Here is a 27,990-nt window from a genome sequence, read left to right as displayed (position 1 = left end):
ATTATAGGAGACTTTAGATTTATCTGGCTATTGAATGGGCACAGTGAAAAGCCCCACACCTTTTTTCCTGGGATTCGTTTCTTTGCAGGTTAGAGGAAGAACTATCAGAATACAGCAACAGTCTACAGGTGAAAACACAACACCCCATGAAGAAGTTTGCAGGAACCAGGGCATGGAAGGCGAGTTTTGGAAACAGGAGCAGGAAGAGAGGAATGCCACATTTGGGGCTCTGTGTGTGTGTGCAGCAGAGCAAGGGACAGTTGCCACCTACACAGCTGCAGTGATGTGCCTGTTGAAAACAAGGGCACGGTGGGAAGGCAGAGAAATGTATGGATTTGAGGGAAAGGAGGTGTTTCCCACGGCCAGGCTCAGGTGCAGGCATTTGGCAGGCCAGAGGTCACACAGCAATTCTTCACCACACTGCACAAGACACTGCACAAGACTCCTTGTGCTTATGTCCCAGATCCTACCTATGGGAAGAACACGATCCAGACCCGCTCCCCACCTTCCTCCACACATGCCCAGGACCTTCCTTTCCTCTAAATTGTTATATGGGAGTCCTCCCAAAAGATCTAACTGAATTACCCGTGGGTTTGCTGGGTCACCTTCCAGTGGGGGAAGCAAAGGAAGCATCTTCCACTTAGCAAAGCTGCTACCAACAGGAAATCAAGGCCTGGCCCTGACCCAGAAAAATCCTTCTCAGTTAGGAGCCAAGTGTTTCAGATATTGGCTTGGTTTCGATAATGAACAATTATTGCATCAATGTCTGGTTTGCAGGGTGTGGCTGGACACAAACCAATTTTCTTCTAAATCCTTCACATTAGGTCAGAGGAGAATAATTGTTTCAGTATGAGCATTTCAATAACAGCAACATTTGAATGGGTTCTGCTATATTTTAAGAACCTGATGAAAAGTGTGGGGAATAATTACATCCACTGTTTCCTGGATCTGCATGTGTCAGAGCAGTTTCAGAGTGGAGGGAGGAGAGGGCTGATCTAATGATAAGAGATAGATTGTCATTGCACACTCAACAGGAGCAGATTACACAGTTGGTGACTCTGAAAATACACCTTGCCAACTTGTAGCAAGAAGAATGAAGTTCACAGCCTTCTTCACCGAAGTAATGATCAATACTTGCAGATGATTTTTCCAGGTAGATAAACTGCTTGTAAGAAAACATCTTAAATATCTCCACTTCTCCCCCATACACCCACACTCAACTTGTTCTGTTAAAGACAAGTACAGAGTTTAATTATTCCAACTCTGAGAATTTCAACTTCCTTAAGAAAAATGATCCATGAAAAGGAAAGAACTGTTGAAGACTTGTGAAGTCAGGTAACTATGGTAGGTAACTATCACCCAGTAAATCATTGTCTCCCTGAAAATAATGAATAGCTCTGTGGCAATTAGTGATAAAGGACTCAGACTGGTTGTATGTGCACTTACTTATGTCATAAAGAGACCAATTTATGTAAAACCAGTAATGGACCAGCAGTTACATGTGTCAACCCAACAGTCCACAAGCCTACACTTAAAGACCACTCCAGTACCATTTCTGCTGCTATTTGAATAAATAAATGCTTCTGGTTGATTTCTGTGTTATCTGGACTGGCTGGAAGAGAAAAGGAGTCCCTGGAAATCCTGTTCTCCAGAAGTAACACGACTCCATTTGATGGATAATCTGCTTGAAAAGCAAAAGAGCATTTGATCTCTTTTCAGTACTGAGAGAAAGAAATAAGGGCAGAAACTCACAGGAATGATGATACTCACATATGAGAGACTGTTCTTATGAGCTGTAAAATAGGATGTCACTGGCGAAAAGAAGCAGTAAGCCCTACCTCAGATGCAAAGGGTTAGACCTGTCATCCCACAAAGGAATCATAGAGAGAGTCATCACATTTGCAGACCTTCTCTAAAGCACCTCGGTGTTGTCACTGGATGGCAAAGAATAGGAGGAACGTGAGCTGCCTTCAAAGCAAGCAGAATGAAAGGCAAACACCAGGCACCGTTCCCCTTCAGACTGGGAAGCCTCGGAATATAGCGTGACTGCAAAGATCTTTGCAGTTCAAAAACTTCTGAGAGGAACACACTCTAAAGGTATAAACACTCTGGAGAAGGCAAGGTCTATGAATCACTGCCAGTCAGCTTAGAAAAATGTTGTCTTTGCTTCTCTGTGGAGAAGTAAAACGATAAAAGAAATTTCTTTTACGTATGGATGGCTCAACCATAATGCTATTTTAACATCAGTTTCTTGTAACCCATCTACACACAACTATTAAAACACTTGTTATAAAGTATGCATAGGGTGACTCATCCAGCTGAAGAATCAGCCTAATTGGTCAAAATTTCAGGACACTGTGTGCTGAGCTATAGAGAATCATAATCTCATCTATTAGGGGATGTGACAAGATGCAGGAGCTATCTCAAATTCCTGGAAGAGCTAGTGTGGAATAAGAACCGTTGCCTAGGGACAGTCTCTTCTTTATGATAATTAAAGAGCTCAGATCTGTGCTATTCTGGATGTTTGAAAAATATGCATGCATAAGCTTAAATTCTGGCTTTGGCTTGTTCATGTGAGAAAGTTGTCTAATAATTCATTAGTCTCTTCAATAAAAGATACACAAAAGGAAGAATAAAGGGCATCTGTGGATTTTGCTGCCAGGTTCACATGGTCCCAAAATTTCCCCCAGATATCCTGCTCTTCTATATCACAGAATCACAGAATATCCTGAGTTGGAAGGGACCCACAAGGATCAACAGAGCCCTGCACAGGACATCCCCACAATCCCACCATGTGCCTGAGAGCATTGTCCAAACACTCCTTGAGCTCTGTCAGCCCTGGGGCTGTGACCACTGTCCTGGGGAACCGACCACCCTCTGGGGGAAGGACCTTTTCCTGATATCCAACCTAAGCCTCCCCTGACACAGCTCCAGCCATTCCCTGGATCCTGCCTCTGGTCACCAGCTACCTGACTCAAAAAAAACCCCGAGAACTTGGGGAGAGTTTCCTTCTTCCCTGAGAATATTCCCATACCAGTTGACAAAAAGTAGAGAGAAGAGAAAGGCAAGTCATAGACTGAATCAAAAACGTTATAAACCTCTCCAGAGAGGCTACTAGTGGATGGGGAGCACAGGCATAAGTAGTCCAGCAGCATTTTTACACACACACTCATTAATGATATTCAATCTGCCACATTTCTGTTTGAATTGATAATAATTCTACCGTTTGGGTGAAAAATAAAATACGAGACATCTCACTTTGTATTCTCCAGTAGCAGATAGGAGAGGACCTCTTGAATATGTCTTTGCATCCCTTTACTCTCCTGTCTCTTCCCAGCATACAACTACCATGTTCTGAGATGTTGCTTCTCACACACAGATCATTAGAGCTGTAGAAGCAAAACAGCTCCCCAGGAAAACCCTTAATTAATCACTGCTGTGGACTCACACCAGTTGTACATCATTTCCCATACAGCTCTCACACACTTGGAATGCACCAAACCAGTGGACCATCTATACTTCATCTACACTTGGATGGACTGTTGGCCTTTCCCTCCAGCATTTTCTACCTGGCAAGAGGCTGGAGTCAGGTGGGGGTCAGGCTCTGGTCTTGGCTACCAGTGAGAGGACAGGAGGAAAGAGCCTCAAGCTGGGCCAGGGGAGGTTCATGTTGGACATCAGGAAGAATTTCTTCATGGAAATAGTTGTCAGGCATTGGAAGGGGCTGCCCAGGGAGGTGGTGGAGTCCCCATCCCTGCAGGTGTTCAAGGAATGACTGGATGTGGAACTCAGTGCTCTGGTCTGGGTGACAAGGTGGGGATGGGTCACAGGCTGGACTCGATGATCTTGGAGGTCTTTTCCAACCTCAGTGATTCTGTGAAATTCTCTGAAATCATCTCTCTTGCAAAATTGAATGGGATGGTTTCCCTGCTTCTGCCAGTGTACAGATACCAACAGCCCAGCTCATAATTTTCCTCAGCGTGTAAGCAAGACGTTGTGGATGGTATTTCCAACACACCACACACTTAGGAGCCTATACAAAGCAACCAGCCAAAAAAAGGAAGTTTGATGATCAGTTATATCATCTTTTTCAAAGCTTTTAAAAGTATAGCCAAACTGAGATCATAAAAGTTAAGTATTTACTATAATTCCCTCTTACAGAAAACAAATGTAAAATGATTTCATCAGTACCAGCTAATAGGCCAGCTTATAACCAGAGGGCAGGATTTTTTAATAACTTCACTAACAATATGCACTGGCACAAAAATGTGGTGCAGTAAGAAAAAAAAAAGTACAAAAGGTAATAAATATTACCTATTAGTTCACTTTTGTCAGGAAATAATACTACAAACTTAATGGGATACATGGAAGCCTTATGAAAAGCAGGCTGAGAGAGGCTTATGGTCTTATCCAGTATTAGATGGGAGGCTGACTGATTAATAAGTTGACATTGAAGAGCAGAGAATGAAAATCATATGGACTTCAGGGAAAGGAAATAGTTTAAAAATGAAACTGTGATGCTGCCAGGCTGCAGAGGAAGAGGCCCAGCTCCCACTGGCAGCTCCCAGAGTGCAGGGAGGGGAAGGCAGCTCACACCTCTGCCAGGGCTGTGCTCCCAGCTGGAGCCTCCGGGAGAGAGTGGTGGGAGAACTGCACCCAAAACAGGAAGGAGAGAGGAAAATGTACATGAAAGCAGAGGTCTGAATACAACAGCAAGTTGGGCATTTCAAGAATAGGAAAAATAAGATACTCTATAGAAGAAGAAATGAGATTTATCCATAGCAGTGGATGAGCTATATATTAACTCAGTGTGTAAGGATGAGATGTTCTTGATTGCTTTTTTAAAATTACAGGGCTGCAGGATTGAGTTTTAAACACCCAGTGAGGCACCACTACTTACAACATCAACAATGCTGTTTATTGGAGCTCCCAAACCAACAGATCATTTCCAGGAGACTCTACATTTACTGTTGTTTCTCAGGCACATTGTGTCTGGTTTTGATTTGTATGTTGCTCACACTGGAAAATGTCTGCTGTGGTTTCCAAGACTGGGATTTAACTGTGGTTAATTCACTGTTCCCTTTACTAGAGACACCAATGGGGAGTTACCACTGGTGGTAAATTGACAGTACACACACAATAAGATCAGTGAAGAATTCAGTCAAAATCAAAAGCATGTAAGGCCCTGGTAAGTAAATTTAAATCAAAACGTGATATCCACTAAAAAAAAACCAAACAAGAACCTATAAAATTTAATTCACACACTTTTTAAGAATAAATTATGGCTTTAAGTATGCTGGATAAAAGCAAGAGTCATCCTTGTAAAATATATGTAAGTGAATTTCTGGAAAAAACAGAAATGGTACAGTTCTGTAGTGTTTCAGGAGAGAGCAGCTAAACATTTCTCCTTGTAATAAGCTGAACAAACCTTATCTTGAAGCTTATCAAGGATGAATGGGAACAATTTTTCCTGTATCACATTGCAATTTTAAGTGATGGTTTTCTTCTAAATTACTAGAAAATAATTATAATAAACTTCTTTATTTCTTGCAACTAAGAACAATTTGGGCAAATGAAAGACTATACAGTTCCTTGAGTCAATTCCTGTTAGTTGTTGAGAATGACACCCTTTCACAAAAATTTCTAAGTCCAATCTGAGTTTTCCAAGGAGCAGGACTATAACCAGGCATTGCCTACTTTCTGTGTTTTCTACTCAAATCACTGGTGTTTCCTCTGACTTTGAAAATGTAAAATTAGGTCTCACATTTTTATCACTGCCATGCTCTTGGGTTTAGGAAAAGCACCAGGTCTTCCAATGAAAAGGGAGATAATACTGGCAGCTACACACTTGGAGTCTAATTTTAGGAGGAACTGAGCCATTCTAATATGCTGCAGTCAACAGGAACTCAGGGCACTCAATAATTCATGAGTTTCTTTCCACGTTTGAGTAGAGCCTGTTGAAAACCTCTCAAGGAAACATTTTCCATCAGAAAATTCCAATTCCTGTGAATCAAAATTGCTTACAGGGCAGGTTATGCTTGGATACTTCTCTAATATCTCTTCTTCTATGCAGTCTCAAGTGGCTTTAAATCTCTAATAATAACTTTTTAAATGTGAAGAGGGTTGTAATTAAAAGGTGAAACAAACTGTTTCAATCAACATTCACTGTGATTTTTTAAAATTCTTTCTAAACACAAAAGCTTGAGGAGAAAGGAGATTCAAACTTGTTTTACTTTCAGTTTGGGCTTGTAAATATTTTTATAATTTTTCCTGGGAAAGAAAAGGATTTCCTACTTTAGATGTAGTTAAGAAGGTATTTTTATGCCCATCCTAAAAAAAAAAGATTTATACTCATGCAGATAAACCTCTCTTTGACCCTGGTGATGAGTGAATTGTTAAATTTGTTATGTCTTTACTGTCACTTTGATTCAGTTGTTTTACAATGAATGGCATTTGCATTAGAAGGCAGCAGAATAACCATTTCTTACCTTTAGTCTTTCTGTTACACCATCAGTGAAGCTGACTGTGAATTCAGCAATTTTGGGCACTCTGAGTTTTCCTTTGTTCTTCTGGTCAGGCTGATACTCTGTTCTTGTTTTCACAATTACCTGGAAAATATCAACACTTTTAAGGTTTCTGCCCACAGAACAAAACATTTTGGATTTGTTATCTAAGCTTTCCTATATAAACCATCCCCTGGACTTACACAAGCACCATAAATTAACACAAGCTCATCACAGCCTCACGAATAAGAGAGACAGATAAACAGTCAGGCAGATACACAGAACTAGGACAGTGAGCTTATCACACTGAGTCTTAAAATAGCTGACAGCAAAATGTTTCACACCCACTTTTGTTTAGGACTAGGCATTTAATTTTTATATTGTGTTCAACAGGCACAGTAACAGCCCATCCTAAAGAAGAGTTTCACTAATTAAAAGCTCCAGCCTATCAAGCTCAACTGGAGCCAATTTAAATTTAGGCCATTTGATGTCTCATTCATTCAGGCTCCAGATTATCAATATTAATCTGATATTATCACCTGGGGTTTTCCCCTGAAGATCTGCATCAGTTGCTGATTAATCCAGGTTCTATTAATCTTACAAAAATGAGGTGGTTTATGCCAATGGAGAAACTGTAAATGGCTTTTAAGAGGGTTTGGTCAAATTACCTCTGTTGCATTGTCAATCTACACTGAATTTAACTGTGATCTAGAATGACCCTAAATATTTTTGGTGAAATGCACCCACTGCAAACACAGTGAAGGTAACAGCTAATTCCAACTGCTCCCAGAGGGGATGAGTGTCAGGGCTGTACTCAGAACAGCCCTTCAGAGGAGTGAGTGTATCCAACCCATTATGGAGGAGAATCTTGAAAGACCACCCATCCATGAGCCCATGCAGCTAAAGAGTGTCTGGAGAGCATTCCAGGAGATCCACATGGTCTCACTCCTGCTGGGAAATGCAAAAGAAGACAAAATAGGCTCATCTTCAGCACTGCCAAGACCTGGAGCTCATCCCTGGAGAAGACACTACTGCTGAGCTTCTGCCCAGGATTCCCAACCCAGGGACAAGGTCCAAAAAGCAGCTGATGGTTTGGTGTGGTTTGCAAGGTTTGGGGAGGTTAAAAAAGGATGGAAAGAACATTGCAGCTCTCAATCCCAGGGCAAACACTTCTACTTTTTGGTCCCCCCATTCTGAGCTGCAGGATGTGCAGCCTGGTGAAAATTAAATACTGCAGGAGTGGTGGCTGGTCCAGACCAGAGTGACAAGAGTGATCCTAAAGCCCTTACTTAGAAACAAAAACACTGTGAAGGATTGAAAAAGATTAAGTGATGCACAAGGTTGAGTTCCCAGCTAATCAAGGATTTATTTCCAAATGAAGACAGCAAAGTCTGGTTTGGACCAAAGAGAACCCCAGGTATCTAATCCTCCTGCACTTAATGCATGTGAAAATCAGAGTGACAGAAAACCAGTGAGGAGTCATAAGCCAATTTTCTGGATTCAAATGCAAATCATTAAAGACTGATGAATATTTACATCCTTCAGTGAATCTCTCTCAACAGTATTTATTACAGTAGCATTTGCAATATTAAGACTTGGGAAGAAGAGGGGAGAAAAAGCCACTCAAATACATTTATATCAGCATTTTGTAGCTTAGGGTTTCAGATGGCACAACACAGATGACGGGAAATGACAAATGGGGACAAGCTTGATTTGACAGGTTTGGGATAAATCCTAGCACTGCTCTGAACCTACTACTGAATCAAACCCCATTTTGCCCACTATGTCCAGCACGCTGCGGCCAAAATAAGGCAAAGCTCACTCTCCAACCAAGACCATCTGGCCCAGGTCAGCTCCGAGTTTCAAACAAGCAATAACCTCATTTTCTCCCTCAAAAGGAGGCCAGTGCAGTCAGGACTCATGCAGCTGGCCAGCCTTCCAGTCTTCTTGCAGGCCTTTTGTAAACCCAGTATAGAAAATTACAGAGTCTCAGCCAACAACACCTGCCAACCAGTGTTTAGAAATTGCAGTCATTCTGTTTTCAAACAATATCCAACTCCCCCAAATTCATGCTTCCTGCTTGGTATAAATCTTAGCTGCAGACATAATTTTTAAATTTACATGAGGGCTTTTTCACAAACTCTAGCACTGGGTCTTAAGGAAGGACCATGAAGCCAGAATAAAAGAAAGAAAATCAGATTAAAACCTTACTTGTTTCTACATACAATTTAATTGTCTTCCATTCTCTGCCATCAACACCAGTTTTCTTATGGGTATTTTTTCCACTGTTATTACATTCAACCAATACCCTATAAGCTGGAAAGACTGAATTATGCTGTCTGCAGGGATACAGCATGAGGCTGAAAATAAACCCACACAGCCCTTCAGAAGGCATCCGATTCAGGTCCGGTAGCAATTCTATCATGTCTGTGAATAAATAACCAAGCTCAGTCCCCAGCCAGATCAGAAGCTACTTGAAGCACAATCTGCTGACTGTGCCAGCAGTGAAATGTGTGTGCACAGAGCCAGAGTCATCCTGCTGGTCAGTGTTTTTCAGAGAAATTTGCAGAGGTATCAAAAACCTTTAGCAGAAGAGGTAAGAAGTACCTTTGCTAAATACCTTCTGGCATTGTAAAAGCTAAAAGTCTACTCTCCAGAAGTATCTTTGTCAGACACCTGGTGGAACTACTCAGCAGAAAGACAGGGCAGTCGGTGAGGTCTCCTCTTTAAAGGAGAGCACAGAAATCAAATGACAAAGGTCAAAGAGAAAACTGAAAACCTGCAGTGGGGGGGAAGCATTCAATATTGTGCCAGTAATGACAAAAATGCAATTTTGCTGAGGACATGGGGTGTACATTTAGAAGAAAAGAGCTACCTCTTGCTCAGTCCCCTGTAGCCTAAATAAATCACCCTGAGCAAACTCTTGCAAAGTTAAAAGTGCAAATTTAGAAAAGGAATAATAATCTTACAAAGAAACTTTTCTGTATTTTAAGCATTACTGGATTTTTTTATTATTATTTTTGTTGGTTGATCTGTTTTCATTTTCCAGTTTTCTGTTTGAGCTGGGTGGGAAGGTTCTGCTTTCCCCACCCTCACCGTTCCCTGCCATCACTCCTTTTTCACCTTTTCTTTCCATTTTGTCAGTGAGAAAAAAATTCCTAGCAGTAAAGTTCCAGCAATGCTACCCAAATTGCTGTTGAATGTGGAGTAATAAAACCCCCCTGACTCCACAGTCGGCGCAATGATCAGCGTTCATTCATCACCGGCTGCCCCGGAGCAGTTCCAGCCCAGCCCAGGATCCCACTGTTTCCATGCAAACAAGGTACATTCATCTCACACCAGGACAGGCTTCCTGGGAGAGCTACCGGCGTTTATTACAAGCCACAGCAAACACATTGACCCCCACTCCCTCTCCTTGTGGGTTCTGCAGCGTTGCTGACTTGGGCAGAGTCACTCTGGATTGAAACCAGTGGAAGTGAATATAAAACTGGGCTCCTGTGTAGGCTGCAATTCAAACTGAAGTGAAAGAAATGCTCATCTCCTCGTTCCCTTCCCTGGCATGCTCTCACTGTTGGAAACGAGCTGCTGTAAGGGGGCAACTTCCAGAATTGGCAGCAGCTTGGCTGTGCTCGGGCCTCCTGAGTACTGACAATAAACTGAATCAAACCGGTGCTTAAATGGTCAAGTAATCTCTAGAATACTCACAAAAAAGACAATAAGCCTCTTCTCCACTCCCACTGCAGAAACACCTCTCTGCCCATTCTCTTCACTTGTCTCCTTGAGCTCTCAGTTCCTGCTGCCAGCTCCACCAGGCTTGTCTTAACTCAGTCCTCCTGGTGAGAAGGGTCTGGCTGGTCTAAGCTGGCATCCCTAACCATAAGCTTATTGGAGTAGAGAATTACTGTATTATTATTTTATTATGATTTATTTTATTTATTGTTTTATTATTTCTGAAGCAACCTGCACACCTGCAAATGAATGTTAAAAAGCAAGAGCAGTCCCAACAGCTCTTCGAACTGCCTGAGCCTTTGCGCTTGCTGGATAAAAACCCTTAGAACCCTTTTGGACACTTGTCAGCCTCTGTGTTTTGTTATCTAGGCTCTGAATCAGCACCAGCTCATAACTGTGACCCACCTGGTGTGCTGTGATTGTCCACCAAAGAGAGCAGCCTCCCTGCCAGCTTAGTCCAGCCCTTCTGTAGCCCTTTACAGTCTGAACTGGGGATGGAGCCCAGGTGAATATAGCTCAGGGGATCTCCCTGCAAATTAACTTGCTGCTGTGACCTGTTCTTAAAAGTTTTCACACCATCTCCCAGAGATCATCTACCTTTAGGTTGCAGAGACTGTGCTGTTTATGGCAGATGCAATAAAGGGGACACAAATAAATTACCTGTGACTTTCTTCATTTTACATCTGATATAAAACTGTTCTTTGAAAGCTGCCTCCGAGATGAGGTTTGCCCAGTGACTGTAAGAATACCGGAGGAGAGAAAAGGGCTTCCATGGACCACCAAAAAGAGGAATCTAATGACAGGAATCCACACTGCAGTCCTTGAAGCTTCCTCCTTAACCAGGTTTATCTGGTATTCGAACTAATTAATTACCAATTCAGCAAAGCACTTAAGCATGCAAGTAGTCCTATTAACATCAGCAGGATTAGCTGGATATTTAAAGTTAACAGTGCATTTAAGTGCTTTGGCTGATCAGAGCTTCAACTGGCTTGAGGCACCTTCCCACAGCCAGTTCCAATGCTGCTGGCAGGGGATCCTGGGAATTCTTAGTCAAGTGCTCAAGGGCTGTGCACACCAGCATGACCCCAGGATCCCATATTACTGAGAGAGGAGGAGGGAAAAAAAGGACAAAAAAAGAACCTCAGTAATGTGCTGAGTCACACCAGCATTTGGTGGCAGAGTCAGGAGTTCAGACCACAGGTCGCTGCTACTTACAGTGCACCGTGTTTCTCAGGCTTTCATTAATGACTGACAATAGTAGCTCCAGCAGATTTTCCATACAAATATAACATTTGTGAGATTAAGGGCTAGCAAAGTGTGACTGGGATGGGAAGGAAGTCATATGCTCTATGGAAAATGGCAGCTCTCTGCAGAGTTGTCCTCAGCCATCCTAGGTCAGCAGATGTAATAACACTCCCCACATCTGGAAAGGTTTTGACTTTCTGTTCTTTTTCTTGCATCTTCTGGTTCCTCATTCCAATCCCTCATTCTTCTGGAAGAGCTCAAAGCAGTCTGTAGGGAATGGCCTGTGGAAGCTATAAAACCCCAACACGACAGGACCACAAGCCATATCCATCACACTGCTCCACACAGGCAAGACGTTTGTAATGATACTGTTTGCTAATACATTTATTGAGTCCTAAACCTAAATGCACTTATTATTCCAGGCTTAATGTTAGTGCCATGACTGGAATCAATAGGAAACCTTTCCTTGACTGTAATGAATGCAGGACCAGACATCTTCTCTGTAGTGATGCTTTGGAAAATTATAGGTGTGCTGAGATGAGAAACAACAGATGAGAGTCTGCCTACACCAGCAGGAAATCCATCACTGACAACCTTGAGAAGGTAAACAGTAGGAGAGTGCTGGGAAGTCTAGAGATTTGGAACTCTGAAATGAAAAAGAAAGCAAGCTTCTAACCAAGTGGGTTATATTAAAAGCATTTGCTTTGAGGAGGAAGGAGCAGAGTAGACGTGAAATGTGACAAATGGAAAAATATCGCATTAAGCATGGAACCTTAAAAAGGATTTTCCTGCAAAGGGATGAAGTAAGTGTTTCAGAAAATGAACTGATATGAATTCTGGGTCTTGTGTCCAACTGGCTAAACTTAACATCATTTATTGCCACTTTATATTTGCGTTTGAGCTCTACGGTTTTCCCTGAAGAAATGAGTAATAATATTTAACATAACAGGCATTGTGAAAACTTTAAATTATTCATTTGGAAAAGGACATGTTGCCCTGCTGTAATTCCCACTTCACTGCCACAGTGCATGTAATATATTGTGGTTCAGGTGCTGCAAAGCACAAGCCATAAAAATTTAAAATACTACTTCCTGGGATTATTAATAATGAAGAGTCTCTCACTCGGAGTGGCTGTTGGATTGACAGAAGAGATAAACAAAATGTGTTTCTGCTACCAAGGAGAAAGGTTTCTTCTGAGTTCAAAGCTGGACTTTGTAGTCCCACAAAATGGTTGTAACACCCCTACTCAGTATCCATGTGGATTAGTCAGGCTCTCTTTTAAATGAAAATGAGACTCAGCTTCATTCCTTTCCACACCTTTCTTCATTCCTTGCAGAGAGAGAAGGAAAAATATAAACTCCTCACTGGCACCAATGTCATGGTTTCCTTTGCCTTTGTTACCAAACTGAGCATCAGTAGCTGAGCAGGACCTCAGCCTGAGTCCCCCATGCAGCACCTGCCCAAGGTGTCTGGTGACAGCAAAACGTGACCTCCAGTCTGGCACTAAACCCACTGCGACTGAGGCAAGTTCTCTCTCCTTGAGCTCCAAGACAAGGAATGGCCAAAATTCACCACCTGCTCACACAGAATTCTCCAGTGACCTGCAAGCCTTAATCCTCACACAGAGCCAGCTTCAAAGAGCAAATGAGATGTACACAATACTGCTAAGTTAAAATACTTAGCAGTAAAAGAATGTAGGAGAAGAGATGGAAAAATCATGTTTCAGGGTTTAAAACAATCCTTTTCTTTGCAGGCTTAGGATGAAACATTGCTAGGCATGAGCAGCTCCACGTAGCATCTCCTGTACCTCCTTCTGACTGTTGCCCTGGCTACTGCTAGAAACAGGACACACTGGAAAATGTGAACCAGTATTCTCAGACTCCGTGGCAAACACCATGCTGCAAATTCCCAGATTTTTAGAGATTTAGGTCTTTAAAAACTTTCCCAAATAATTATAGTCATGTCCCTTCCCATGGGATAGACAGCTATGCTTCCAAATCTATAGGATGGACACATCTCAGCAGGCAGATTTCCCAAAGGTTAGTGTTAAAATTGGCATTTGGGATGTATGTAATGGTAGTGCCCACAGCACCCCAGTCACTATCTGAATACACAACATGTCTGAAATATCAAGCAGCAAAAGGCAAAAAAAAGAGGAAAATTTAAGAGAAAGGTCCCTTGGATCAAATCCATAGTCAGTGGAGAAAGCCAGGGTCAGTACTCTGCTTTTTTTACCCCTCATCTAATAGGTGTTGTGCTGGAAACGAGTTTCACAGAGGCTGGTAGGAAAAAAGTGGTCTCCTGAATCAGTGCCAGGAGGATATTCCAGGCATAAGGAACATCACAAAAGGACAAAGACAGCAAATGTAATCAGCCCTGGCATCACCAGTGAAAGGCAGCACAGAATGCAAAGGCTGTGCTGGGAGCTGAAAGGAGCTGAGAAGGGAAAGGCAGGGCTCCAAGCACAAAAGGAGCTTGGAATTTATCCAGCTAAGTCTCCCTGCAAATCCCTAGGTGACTGTAACCAGCAGGAACCCACAGGAGGCTGGGAAGGGGTGACAAAAATTGATTTCAGTAGGTTCATCCAGGAGAAGGTTTAGCAAAGCAGACAAAAGAATCAATCTCTCAGCTGTAGTGAGGGCAAATTGGCCGGGGTAAATTAGCAGGGGTAAATTAGCAGAGCTCCACTGATTTCCTCTAAACTGCCCTGATTTACACCAGTCAAGGATGCAGCCCAGTTTTCCTTTCCAGACCAGTCAGTAACTGGTATGTGGGGTTCATTTCACAGTCTTGCTGAAATGCTTCCACCCTAAGTAATTGGCTTTCATGTTAGAGAAAAGAATAGACTGCAACAGGCTCGGCCAAACCTCCATACCCTCACACACCTTCCCTGTGTCCATTCCTGCTGTTTGTGCAGAATGCAGCTCCAGGGATTGCCGCGCAGGCATAACTGAGTTTAAGAGAGGCAACGGAGCTCACAAAACCAGGCGGCTTTAAAGCCCCTCACTCAGACACTGATGGCAGTGCAGTTAAGGAGGGAGATTTCTGCACAGGCTACAGAAATCCTGGGATGTTCAAAGTGAAGCTGTGCAGCAGCAACATGTTATCTGGATGCACAGGAGGCCTCCGGATGCTGCCCCAGGTGCCTGTGAGCAAGTGCCTGGATCGTGGCACAGCCCCGGATCACCTGCGAGCGGAGGGGTCGGTGCGTGAGGGGAAAGCCAGAACAGCAGCAGTGACATCCAAAAGAGAGGAGCATGAACTGCCAAGAATCACAAGCAGGGCTGTCCAAAACACGCAAACAACATCAAAAAGGTTCCCCCAGAAACGCTGCTCTGCCAGAGAGTGCCATGCTGCAAATATTTATTACAGCTTAACAAGCAGAGGTGGTGTTTACCTTCAAATACACATTTAGAGGACAAATGGATTTGCATAGTATAGGAGGGGGACAATGTCACAGGAGAGGAAGCTCAGACTTTGGCATTTGTGGGGATTAGGTAGAGTATCCCAAGAAAGGAGAAAGGAAAGGATGGGGAAAGGCAAGGCAAGACAGGCTGTTCCTTTATATTTGCAATGCTGTCTTTTTATTCCCTTCCTTTCTTTTATTCACACTTTCTTTCCCTTTGCATCCTCCTCCTCCCTTTCACTCCTCCTTTCTCCACCTGCCACATAAGTATCCCTGCCCCATCCCTCCAGCCTCACCAGCAGATGAGCAGGAGCACAGCAGCCTGTCCCCAGCTATATCTCAAGCCCTTCCAGATGTTGGTGGGGAAGGCTGAGCTGCCTCTGGCCCCACCATGTGCAGCAGCTCCCCAAAACCAGCTCCACACACCCCGAAAACAGCCCCACACACTCCAAACGAGCTCCACACCGCCCAAACCACGTGTGCCTTCAGCCTGGCCGGGCTTCACAGAGGGCAGGCCGACATCAGTGTTTCAGGACAGAGCTCCAAGCAGTCCCCGAGGTACAAGAGCACTCATCCAGCTACTATTAATTATTCCTGCTCAGCTGGCCAGGACCAAACATTATTTTCTGTTAAACCAACAGGGACAGGCTGTGAACACAAGGGACCCCCCTGATTTTCAGGAACTCTTGATTGCTCTGTGTAAACGCATGGCCTCAGCCAAGGGCAGGAGCACAGGGCGGGAAAGGCATTTGAAGAGAGCAGTTACATCTATTTTTTTCTTTCTTGGGTTGGATGGCAGGAATTTGCCACTAGAGAAATTAATTCTCGAGCCTCCTGATGCATTCAAAATAAAGAACAATGGACCACATGATAAGCCTTCTGCAGTCTTCACCACAAAAGAGATGCCGGATGTTTTTTCCAGCCCTGACAATAGCTTTCATGCACTTTTGTGTTATGTAAAATTAGGATTTTTCTGCCAGAAGTGAGGCATTTCCTGGTGGATTACACTGAAGTGAGCCCAGAGACCAAGGGGTTCCCAGTTGTTGGTCTCATTTAAACAGAATGGTCCCTGAAAAGCTGCACATCTTTCAGCATTATCATTGCAGAGACACGATTACAGCTGAAGCACTTTGTCGGAAAACAAGGCAACACCTCGTCTTTTCCCCTTTGGTCCTAAAAGATAAAAGGCTTGGTGGTTTTTTTTGCTTTTTGAATCAGAAGAAATGAGATTCAGATACATAAAAGGCCAGGTCAAGAGCTTGTCACTGGTGTTATACGGATGGATTTCAGCAAAAAGGCCGTGCAAAAATTATTTAGGAGCACCTGTCTCTGCCTTCTGCCCCAGCAAGAAAACAGGGGACAAGGGAAATGATTGAAGATAGTCAATAAATATAAATACACAGCAGGTTTAGCACCCTAGGGGGGAAATTACAATCCTGGGTACGTTTCTCCCCTCGCAGCCACACAACTGCTGACAGAAGGACGAGAATGCTGATGCTGCAGGAGGAACAGCACGAGCCTTGGGAGGGAACATCCTCATTTGGTGGAAAAAGAAATAGTCCAGTGGCCCTTAATTTAAAAACAAAAGATTCCCAAATTGAACCCTCATGAATTCCTGCCTGCATTTTTCCAGCAGCATCAAGGTGGAAGTCAGAGGGAGCTGCTAAGCTCACAGTGCTTTGAGAAACAAGCCTGTTAGGAAAGCACCTCCAAAAGGACAGACAGTAAATTTAAGCACACCTTTAAGAAAGTGTTTTGCCCTCCCACCCCCCACTTCTTAGAATCAAGGAACTATCTGAAAACAGATGGGCTTCAGGGATTACATCACATAAGCAAAAGCCTCGTTATTTTTGTTCTTTCTCCCTATCCTTTCTCTGAAAGGGGAGCCAGACATAGAAAACTCTTTGAAAGACATCATGGAAGCTGTGGTGAAACACCTACAGAGGTTAATGCTGAGAGTCACTCAAGTTACAGAAATATCCTTAAAGTGAAGGAAAATTAGGTATTTAAAGCCCTTCAACAACAATTTTTAGTCTTTAAATGCCATAGGCTTTGTGGGGTGCTTTAAGGATCTGACAAATAACAGGTTTGATTTTCTTCAGCCTGCATATAGCTGTCTAAAACTCAACTGAAAAAAAAAGTCTATAAATGAACAGAGCTTGCAAATATACAGCAGGTGAAGGCATTATTGCACACTGGCAGTAACAGCAGATGGGTTGCTCAGCACAGACCTTGTGCACTCTTGGATCACTATCTGAAGCTGTTACTACTCCTCCTTTACGACAGACTGAAGTCAAAGCAAGGACAGAGCCCCAAACCTCCTTGCCCTGGTTTTTGATGCACCCTGGATTGCCCTGACCCCAAGGTTAAGATCCAGGTCGAGAGCTCACAGTTTCATAAAAGAAGATCCCTTCTAAGGGCAAAGAGAAGCTCAGAAAGGGGAGTATTTAGCAGGGTTAGGGTCCTTTTTAGGTTTCACTCACAGGAGAATGCCAGGACAATGCCCAGCTCTTTGTTGAGTGCCGAGGCAGGAGCTGGCCGGCAGCATTGCCTCCCTGTGGTTGCTGTCAGCAGGACTGGGTTTGCATTGCAGAAAACCTGTGAGCCTTTAAATCCCTGCTGAGCTGTCACCCACAGACCCCAACACCAGGGCTGGTTTAGCTCTGGTCACTCCTGCAGCATCCTATGCAGGAGGCACAGAAAACACCTTGCCTTATGCTCTCATTCTCCCAGGCTAAAAATCAATTGCTGACAGGTTTCAGGAAAAGACAGAAAAAAAGTCAATTTTAGGTAGTTTTTTTAACCTTGCCTCCTGATTGCCAAGCAAGAATACACCCTGGAATATTTGAAATCCATGTCGACTCCTCCTCAGACTCACAGCCTCACTGAATTCAGCAGCAGCTTTGCTTTCCTAAGTACAAAGCTGCAATTTCCCCCTCTCACTTAACCTCTGCCCAAGCTTTTCACCTGAGGCTCAGCTCCTTATTAGCAGGTCTTTAAACAGCCCCTCTGCCCTGGAGTGAACTCACCCCAACAGAACCTGTTCTACAGAGAGCAAAGGAAATAGATTGTGAATTATTTTGCTTTTATCATAAATAACCTCTCTTCCTAGTGAAGGGATCTCCAGCCCGTTAACTCCAGGCCTGCTGCACACAGGAGCTGAACCACAGCCTGCAGAAATCAATACCTCTGACTCTAATGAGTTCTGAATCATGCTCAGCACGCCTGGAGATACATCCCACTCTTCCAGCAAAGAAAAATATGGATGTCAGTAGATGCACTGACAGTAATGTATGCTAATGAAGGTAATGTAACCTAACAACACGTGAATTATTGATGTAGGCATGTTTAAACAGAAAAATCAGCAAGGAATCACAGCAGACCAATACACTCCAGTGTTTGTTCACCAACAGGCAATTGGAACATGGTGGTTGTGAGAACAGTCATTACCACTTTATCAGGCTGAAAGAATTCTTGTTGGGTAATCCATGTCTCACCTGATCCACGAGTCATTTAAATTCCACACCGTGTGACACTGGGTGATCTCAGTGTGCCATCTGTAGTGGCATGAAAGGAGCTACTTTTACACACCTATAGTTTCCTCTGAGGTTTTCAGACATCTATGACAAATCATACTGCTTTGCCTGAATTATTTTGCTTAATCTTATTTACCAGTCATAGGTAAGGGCTGGTTTAGCCTCTCATTCACAATAGTTTTGGAAATCTAACTCCCTTGAATGCAGCAAAGTTGCACCTGATTGTCATGAGGCACATGGAGAATGAAACCAGCTCCTTTGTCTGGCACAGCCCTGGTTTCCAGGATGTCAAGGCAGTTGGCTCAGCTCTACCATAATATAAACACAGTTTGTCTACCTAGGCAGGTTTATCACATCCATCATCATGTTCTCCTAATGTTATTTAGGGAAAATTCATTTTGTACCACTGTAAAAACAGGATATATGTTCAATAAACATCAGTGTTAATTTTGCTGTTATTCCATTATCCTGTGAGATCTAATCATTCTGTCTGTACTTTGGGGTGAGTTGGCTCCACCTCTGTGGTATCTGGGAACTACATTGCAGACAGGCTTTGTTTTGGTAAGGACTGTTGGGGCATATGGATTTTTACAGTCTCATCATGTCCTCACCAGGTTATATTGATGTGCATCATCCCTGCACCAACAGAGACAAAAGATTTCCTAGTACATGCTGCATCCAAAAAATCCCAACCACAACCCACAGCCAATTGCCAACACACATTCCTGGACATCTTAGTGTTGCATTCAGGTGTGAGAGAGTTGAGAGGGCAGGGGAGAACCGTGTCCTCTGGCCAGGGCCAAACAAACCCCTGGGCTGCTCCCCAGGATCTCAGCCACTCTCCTCAGAGAAATCAGCATCCTCAGTGCCCAAATAAGCTTTGCAAAGCCACGGAGAAGAAAACGGAGCTTAACTGAGATAATTAAAACAGCTGCTCATTTCGGAAGAGTTATCACATTACTCTCAATGCAGGCCATTAATCTTACTGATAATAACACATTTTAAATTGCTCCTCAGTTTCTTCAGCACTTGCAAGAGAAACACACCAAGCTTTTTCCAGCTGTATTTAAGAATATTTGGGAGGGGAGGGAGGGTTTGAAGAGGGAAGGAGTTGGGGGATAGTTGCGTGCTTATTTGCCATGTAAAAACAGGTAAACACACTATGAAAGATAGCCCCTTTTTATTTATTGAATAAATATGCCACAGTTCCTATCACCAGAGCCCACTGAAAACCACGGGGCACATAGGTGTGCACAACCATGCAGGAGCAGCATCTGATTCTGCTTTACCTTTTCCGGAGCTGGGAACTGCAGGTGATTTACTTCCAAAGGTGTGATCAAAGGAACTGTCTGAAAACCATCTTCGTTGGATGGTTGTTTGTTGTTCTTGTCGTTCAAATTACTCCCCAGCTTCACCATCCTTGGACCTTGCTTTCCAGACCTAAAACCAGGAGGGTGATCAATGTCACGGGGGCAGTGGGAAGGGGAGGATTCCTGCCTTTCCCTGCTCGCTGTGGGGTGATGCATCGGTCCCTGGGTTCCAGGGAACAGGACTTCACTTCACCGACACACTTGCCTTACACAGACATCCCAAACACACTCCTTGACCCCCCCCGAGCTGTCAGCACAGACACGGCGGACCCCACACCACCGGGAATGTCACCAGCACTGCTGGGAATGCCACCAGCATCAGGGGGAGAGCCACCAGCACCAGCAGGAATGTCACAAGCACTACCCGGAATGTCACCGGCACTGCCAGGAGTGCCACCAAGCACCACCACTGCCACGGACATGCCCGGGGACACGGGGACACGGGAACAGCGGACATGGAAAGACAGGCACACGGGGACGGGGCGCCAATCCCCCACTGACCCTAGGGGTGGTTTTGATCCACCTCCCCCCCAATTTTTGCAGCCCCTTCGAGGGTGCCGAGCCCCTCCCCTGCACACCCCGGGGCACTCGGGGGTCCCCCCTCCCGGCTCCCCCCAGGGGCGGCGGGGCTGGGGGTCGGGGCGGGGGGTTCCGCGGGCGCTACTTACTGCAAAGCAGGCGGCGAGAGGCGGCGGCGGGGCCGGTTCCCGTGCGGTGATCCCGCGGGGGGAGCGGTGCTGAAGGGACAGCGCTGCGCCCTGCGCTCCGTGCGGCTCCGGCAGCGACTGAGGGCGGGCGGGGCGGCGGCTCCCCCCCCTCAGCCCGCACCGCCCGCACCGCCCGCCGCGGCAGCGCGCGCCCCCTGGCGGCCCCGCCGCGCACCGCGCGTGGGGCGCCCCCTGCAGGCCGCGCGAGGGGCCGCGGCTGCCCCGGCGGGAGGGAGGACGTGAGGGACGGGCCGTGTCCCGGTGGCACAAAGGATGGAGAGGGACAAGTGGGAGCTGGGACACTTCCACAGCGCTGCCCGGGCACAGAGACTGGGCACAGAGAGCACTGAGGGTGGAGATGACCCAGGGCAGCTGCACGGAGGCGGGATCCCCATTGCTGCCCTTTGGCCCCCGGTGACATCGACCATTGTGTGCTTGCTTCACTGGGGCATCACTCGATGTCATAGAATTCCAGAATGATTTGGGTTGGAAGCGATCTTAGAGATCATCCAGTCCCACCCACCCTGCCATGGGCAGGGACACCTTCCACTATCCCAGGTTGCTCCAAGCCCTGTCCAACCTGGCCTTGGACACTTCCAGGGATGGGGCAGCCACAGCTTCCTTGGGCAACCTGTGCCAGGGCCTCGCCACCCTCACAGCCAAGCATTTCTTCCCTATAGCTAACCTAAATTTCCCCTCTTTCACTTTGAACCCATTCCTCCTTGTCCTGTCACTCCAGTTCCTGATGCAGAGTCCCTCTCCAGTTTCCTTGTCAGCCCCTTCAGATCCTGGAAGGGGCTGTGAGGTCTCCACACAACCTCCTCTTCTCCGGGCTGAACAGCCCCATGTCCCTGTAGAGAAGGTTCCCCAATCTCCTTAGGAATTTCATGGCCCTCAGTCAGGGCTCCCAAGTGCCCACTCAAAGGTCAGTCTCTCCCTCTGATGCCCATTCAAACACCTGAAAAGATGTTGGAGCCACATGGGGATCAGCCTCTTCTCCCAGGCAACAAGAGACAGGACAAGAGGATACCCTCAAGTTGTACCAGGGGAGCTTCAGATTGGATATTAGGAAGAATTTCTTCACTGAAAGGTCAGTCAAACATTGGAACAGGCTGCCCAGGGAATCACCATCCCTGGAAGTGTTCAAAAAACATGTAGATGTGGCACTTATGGTTTAGCAGTGGAACTGGCAGTGCTGGGTTAATGGTTGGACTCGATGATCTTGACGGTTTTTTCCAGCCTTAATGATTCTATGATTCTCAAATGATGGGATAGCAGGACAGGACCAAGCCCCCAGCCCTGCTCAGCTTTGTACTGGATTCCCCTCCAATTTCCAGCAGCCAGACTGGTGTCACATCACCAGGAGCAGTCACAGTCCCACCACCAGCATCCCCCCAAACACCAGCTCCTGCAGTGTGAGGCTGAATACTTCACTTGGAGACAGAGGATACTTTGGGATGACTTTAGCCTGATTTGTTTATAAATATAGAATTTGCCTCCAGAGCTTGCTACTTGGCATGTTTCACAAGACCTAAATATACTCCTTTAAGGCGTGAACTGTTTCCATAATAAAGCCTTTTAGAACTGACTCGTGAAAACTCATTTAAAGCCATATTTTGGCAGAGCAAAGGGAAGTGCTGAATGCAGTCGTAAAGCTTGCTCACAGTACAGAGGGAAGAGCTGAGAGGCAGCTAAAACTACTTGCTACTAACATCACCTTACATGGTCCATTAAAGGTCCTGATTCCAATAGTTTTGCCAGTTTTTAATGCTTGGAATTTAATGGGTTGGAATTTTCTCCGCCACATTTCTGCTTAATACCAAACCTCTACAGTAAATTTCATCCAAGAGAGTTTTTCTGGGATTAAGAATAAAACTCAACTGTGAACAACTTTTTCTTGGAACATTATAAATTTTTGTCAAGTAGCTTTTTGATGTTCTCAGAATCATCTTAAAAAAATCAATCGTGTCATTAGGTTTTGGGAGTTCTCATCCAGGAAAGATTTCTTTAGCTCAGTAGTAGGAACTCCTGCAGATCTAATCCATCAGAGGTGTGTTCACTGAATTTCCACTGAAACTACAATTCCAGGTTGCTGCAGACTAGACCAGGTGTAGAGGCCTACAAAGAAAGGTGGCAGGTTGCATCCCACAGATATGGGAAAGTGTAGGACTTGTGCTCTGTAGGTCTGAGGAATCACATAAAAAACCCACTCACTAAAAATTACTGATTAAGTTACTACAATATAATGTTTTAATATTGTAGTAATACCAGAAATCATCCATCCATGCCCACCTGGGCCAGGATCTGTGCAAATGCACAGCAAGTTACACACCCTGCAAAGTCCTTGTCTCGTGCTCTGCACAGAGATGATGGTTTGGTTCAGAGTCATCATTAGGACCTTCAAAATGAGGCTGTAAGAAAATCCAAAAGCACAGACTTTGCAAATGATGACAGAAGCCCAGTCTCGTCCCAGGCATTGTCAACTTTCCAGATCCAAGCTAGACAGCACAATTGCAGCAACTCTTTCCCAAAGTTCCAACATATTACAGATTATGTCATCTGAAGTGATTTGACCATCCAAAGAGATTCACAAATCTATCGCTATCCGTGCATTGCAACTCCATAACAATTGCATTGTGGTTTTCCACCTTTATCTGGTAATTACCAAATGAGTGCTTTGTTGAAAAACAAAATTATGTCCTTCATAGCTTGCAGATGCATCTGTGATCTGAAAACCAAATCATTTTCATCCACATCAACACTGGCAATGAATATCCTGCTTAGCCAAAATATTACATTAGTGACACCTAAGCAGATCCTCTGACATGAGATCTTGAGCAACAATTCACAAACACACTGATGTGAAATTTCCAGAATCACCTGTGCAAACCTATGGAAACTGTGGTTACACAATGAAAAATAAGGCTGTAAATAAAGTTACCTGCTTGTTCCACATCCCTACTCCGTTGAACACACTGATATGCTCATAGAGTTAATATGTTAATTTTTGTTGGTTATACTTGAATACTCTTCAGAGTAACAAAGCTAAGGGGCAATGAGGTGAATCCCCTTCCCTCTTGTGCATTGCTACCACTGTAAAATACCTTTCATGTAGCTGCAAATCTACTGATAACTAAACAGAGCTTAACTCTGCTGGAGATACTCCACAAAACCCAGAGAAAGCAGCTCAACAGGGCCAGCACTCGAGCACTGGCACTTGGAGCCACTTTCCTGCTAAAAGGCTTTTAGTTCTGAGTACCAGCAGCAAGAACCTGCAAGAGATGAGCAGGGGCTGCTTTTACCTTATGACTTTTTACAGTAGAAGCACATTTTAAGCAACATGTGTCAGTGGCACCATCTGAGAATTCTGGCAGTGTGGTGGAGGAAGGTGTGCAGGGAGATACTGAAACTCTCAGAGCCTCTTACATCCAGAAACCTCCATTTCCTCCATGAAACTGAACCAGCCCTGTGACTACTTAGGGTCAGTGTGGCCCATTTCAGTTTGAAAATACCTCTTTGCAAAATCCCTCTTTCAAAAGCAAACAAACAAACTACCAGGAGTAAATTTATATAGGAGGATGCTTCATGGAAAAAAGAGATGCCTAAAGTTGCCAGCAAAAGTGAACATTCTGTAGGGACAACATTAAAGCAAACCCAACTGAGTATGAGAAATCAGAGTAACACACAGATTTTCTTGCAGAGCCAATACAGAGTCTGACATTTCCGCCCACACAGCACAGCTCGGTGACAGGCAATAAGACACAGCAGCAATATGAGCAACATGAGACTCCAGAGGAATAAACAATATATTTCTTCTGTCAACAAAAATATATGCCTCTCTTTATTCCTCTAATAAGTCTCCCACAATATATTAATGCATTGGGTTTGTGTGGCGGGGGGGAGGGGGCTACAGGGGTGGTTTCTGTGAGAAGCTGCTGGAAGCTTCCCCCATGTCCGACAGACCAGTTCCGAGGGGTGGCACCTCTGGGATAACAGATTTAAGAAGAGGGGTGAGGAGGAAGCTGCACAACTGCAGCCAGGAGAAAGGAGTGAGAATATGTGTGAGGAACAACCCTGCAGACACCCAGAGAAGTGGAGAGGGAGGGGCAGGAGGTGCTCCAGGTGCCAGAGCAGAGATTCCCCTGCAGCCCATGGTGCAGACCCTGGTGAGGCAGCTGTGCCCCTGCAGCCCATGGAGGTCCATGGGGGTACAGAGATCCACCTGCAGCCCCTGGAGGACCCCACACTGGAGCAGGGGGATGCCCAAGGGAAGCTGTGACCCCATGGGAAGCCCATGCTGGAGCAGGGTCCTGGCAGGACCTGTGGCCCCATGGAGAGAGGAGCCCACACTGGAGCAGGTTTGCTGGCAAAGAGTTGTGACCCTGTGAGTGACCCAGACTGGAGCAGCCTGTACCTGAACCCTCCTGAACTATGGAGGGATCCATGCTGGAGCAGTCTATGGAGAACTGCAGGAAGGACTCACGTTAGAGTTCATGGAGGACTGCATCCCATGGGAAGGGCACACACTGGAGCAAGAAAGGAGGAGTTCTCCCCTGAGAAGGAAGGAGAGGGTGATAAGCTGACCACAGCCCCCATTCTCTGTCCCCCTGTGCCTCTGGGGGAGAGAAGGTAGTGAATTCGGGAGTGAAGCTGAGCACAGGAAGAATGGAGGGTAACAGAGTTTGGGTACAACATTTCACTGTATTGTAAATTCTACAATTCTATTGTAAACAAAATGTCAGTCAAAGTGGAGTTCAGCCTCTCCCCACTCTAAGCCTGAACACATAAATCAACTTCTCTTCAGCATTAATGAATATTATTTTACTTACCTGCTCCTTGATGTATGAGACTCTTATGTTCAGTCTCACTTCATAAAATACATTTCCTGCACACTATGCATTTTTCCCTATAATGTTCCTGTTCATTATTACAAGAAACAATATTTTTGTCTGTTTTGATATATTGAAAAACTGGTATCAGGCTTTCAGTGAAAGAATTGGAAAATGTGTGAACGGGAAGTAGGAATTACTAAGAGCAACTAGAAAACTTGAAGACACCAGGTGAGAACAAAGTCTCAGGAAGTCCCAATACTTGAGGTAGGGCAATTCTAGGAGTAACATCATCCACCTTGGCCTATTCTACCCCAAAAATCTTGTTTGTTCCTCAAACATTCACAGTAATTCATTTAAAAATTAGTCTAATATAACAGTGAAAACCAGAACAGAAGTTCAGGAGATGGTTTAAGCCAAATCCAACCCTGCTCTTAATTCCGTGACTTAATAAATATATACAGTCAGAATTCAGATTTTCCTGGAGAAAACACCATGATGTGGAGAGAAAGTAACTTTAGACAGAGCACAGCAACATGGGAATGAATCTCACCACAACCTCAACCTAAACCCAAAATGTGAGACTACTGCCACTAAAATGTTTGCCTGGGGGAACTGCAGAGCTGTAAAAGGAAAAGTCTCTGATCCTTGTCCATGTTCCAAACTGCTCCTTACTGCTCATCCCCCATTTTTGGCTTAGTTTAGGACAAAAAAGTCAAGCGAGGAGAGCATTTATGTTCTTTTCCAGATCACTTCACAGACAAATTAACATCATAGTAAAAATTTTTCACCTTCTATGTAGTTGAAGGAATTTAGAATATCCAGGGGTGTAAAAAGTGATCAGGTCCATTTTAAGCTGGGGTTAACTACTCGTAGTCCTTGCTGTGAGGAGCTCATCCATTTTACAGAATTACATCAGCACCACTGACTTCCCGCTCATTAGGAACAAGAAAATAATCATAGAGCAGAACAGGGGGAAAAAAAGAAAAAGCCATGTTAATTTATTATTCATTTCAGAATACAAGAGATTACAGAGATTCTGGAAGAGAAGGAGAATTTGTTAGTGCCTTACTGAACCTTCCTGCACAGCTCTTTGGATCTGCCTCTATTCCTTCTGGATGCAGGAGGCAATAAATCTCACACAGTCAGAGCACAGATGAGTTCTGGGAGATGACAGAAATCAGACATGTTCACAAGCAGCCCAACAACATCCACAGTTCAGCTGAGACACTGGGATGAGACACATGTGTGGGTTCCACATTTAGTGGAAGAAGAGGAGATCCTCTCATTAATCTGCTCCATACGCTCAGCACAAGAGACACGACAGAGCCCAAAGAGGTGCCACAGTCAATGGGAGGTCAAAGCACTCAGCACCTTCAGCCTCCCTGGATCAAGGCATCCTCCCTTTTTCCTTAGGGGCCTCCATAACTTTTGCTTCCAACAAAATGAAAGTGCAGCTTCCCACATTAATTTTCACAAGGCAGTAACTTTCAAACGTGGATTTTTCTGCATCAGATCAGAGGCTCCTGATGCTTTCACTAATAAATGAGAAACTTCCTGTGATTATTTATTAAAAATCCACTGTGGCTTTAATATACTTCAATAAAATTTGCTCTTTTCCCCCTAAAGTAAACTTCCATTTAAGTGATAGGCTCTCCTGATACTTCAGTTTGCTGGAAAGCCCATGTTAAACCCCTCCAAGTATGGCTGCTTTGGGTTTTATGCAAATTCCTACCATCACAGTTATATAAGTGCTTATGCAATAAAAATATACGTGATACACAAACCTGCCCATGTCACTGAGAATTATTTACAAGATATATAAATCAAAGTTTCATCCAGTTTTGCTTTATATTTAAGGACCTATTGCACACACAAAATGTCATATAAGCCCAAAGTTTGCTTTCAGCCACTTCCCCCCCCCAAAAAAGAAAACTAGAATTCAACTGCCTGCTGAAGGCTATTCTTTAGTCAGAGTCCATGCAAAATTGTATTAGAAGCTTTGAAGTTAAAACATGAACATTGACTACCAGAGAGGGCCCTAAAGACAAAGACATTTACTGGATGTAAATGTTCAGTGAAGACAAAGGTCACTTTATACTTTCTCAAAATCTGACCATGTTGGAAACTCCACATCCTGTTCTCAATTTTGCTTAAGAGTTGAAATCTTTTCATTGAAGGAATCAGTAGGGAAATATTATTATCCTTGGTGATTGAATACGTTGTAATGGCCAAGTTATGATAACCTCAGTGGTCATGGGATGGCAGAACCTCAACTGTTGGGGCAGAGAAATCTGTTTCATCCCAACTCCAGAGCAGATGGGGCATGAGCAGAAGAACTGCCCGGCAAGCCAAGCCTCCAGTCTGCAGGAAATGTGGTTTTATCTGAATTGGTGGCTTTGGTCCAAATCAAGCAGGAAACAAATCCTTTTGAAAATGCCCACAAACTGGAAATTCCCAGAAAGGTCACTTCAGAAACATCCAAACACTTCCAAAACACAATTCCCTAGTTCCCAAGCCTGTGGTTGATCAGTGACATAGTCTCTGGCAACAGCAGCAGCATCTGCCAACACCAGCTCCACACAGTAGCTGTGGGAGCTCCCAAGCCTCTCTGGCTCCCGTGCAGCCTGGATGCTGAGGACACCCTGGGAAGCCTGCCCAAAGT

General features: G+C 44.5%; 1 protein-coding gene across 1 annotated transcript in view; it reads right to left on the bottom strand.

Moving 5' to 3' along the window:
• The window catches only part of NSG2 (neuronal vesicle trafficking associated 2), a 35,676-nt gene extending 15,083 nt beyond the window's left edge, over positions 1-20,593 (bottom strand). Inside the window, exons 1-3 of the mRNA XM_051793631.1 lie at positions 20,458-20,593; positions 19,709-19,859; positions 6,489-6,608 (exon numbers count right to left, since the gene is read on the bottom strand). Of these exons, the coding sequence (XP_051649591.1) occupies positions 6,489-6,608; positions 19,709-19,837 (249 nt within the window). The 5' untranslated portion in view covers positions 19,838-19,859; positions 20,458-20,593. The remainder of the gene's footprint in view (positions 1-6,488; positions 6,609-19,708; positions 19,860-20,457) is intronic.
• Positions 20,594-27,990: the final 7,397 nt, after the last annotated feature.

Source organism: Manacus candei, unplaced genomic scaffold, assembly GCF_025592945.1.
Source record: "Manacus candei isolate 608988 ecotype Guabito, Panama unplaced genomic scaffold, ASM2559294v1 h1tg000037l, whole genome shotgun sequence".
In the NCBI taxonomy this organism is placed as follows: domain Eukaryota; kingdom Metazoa; phylum Chordata; class Aves; order Passeriformes; family Pipridae; genus Manacus; species Manacus candei.
This window is presented reverse-complemented; position numbering and strand designations above follow the sequence as displayed.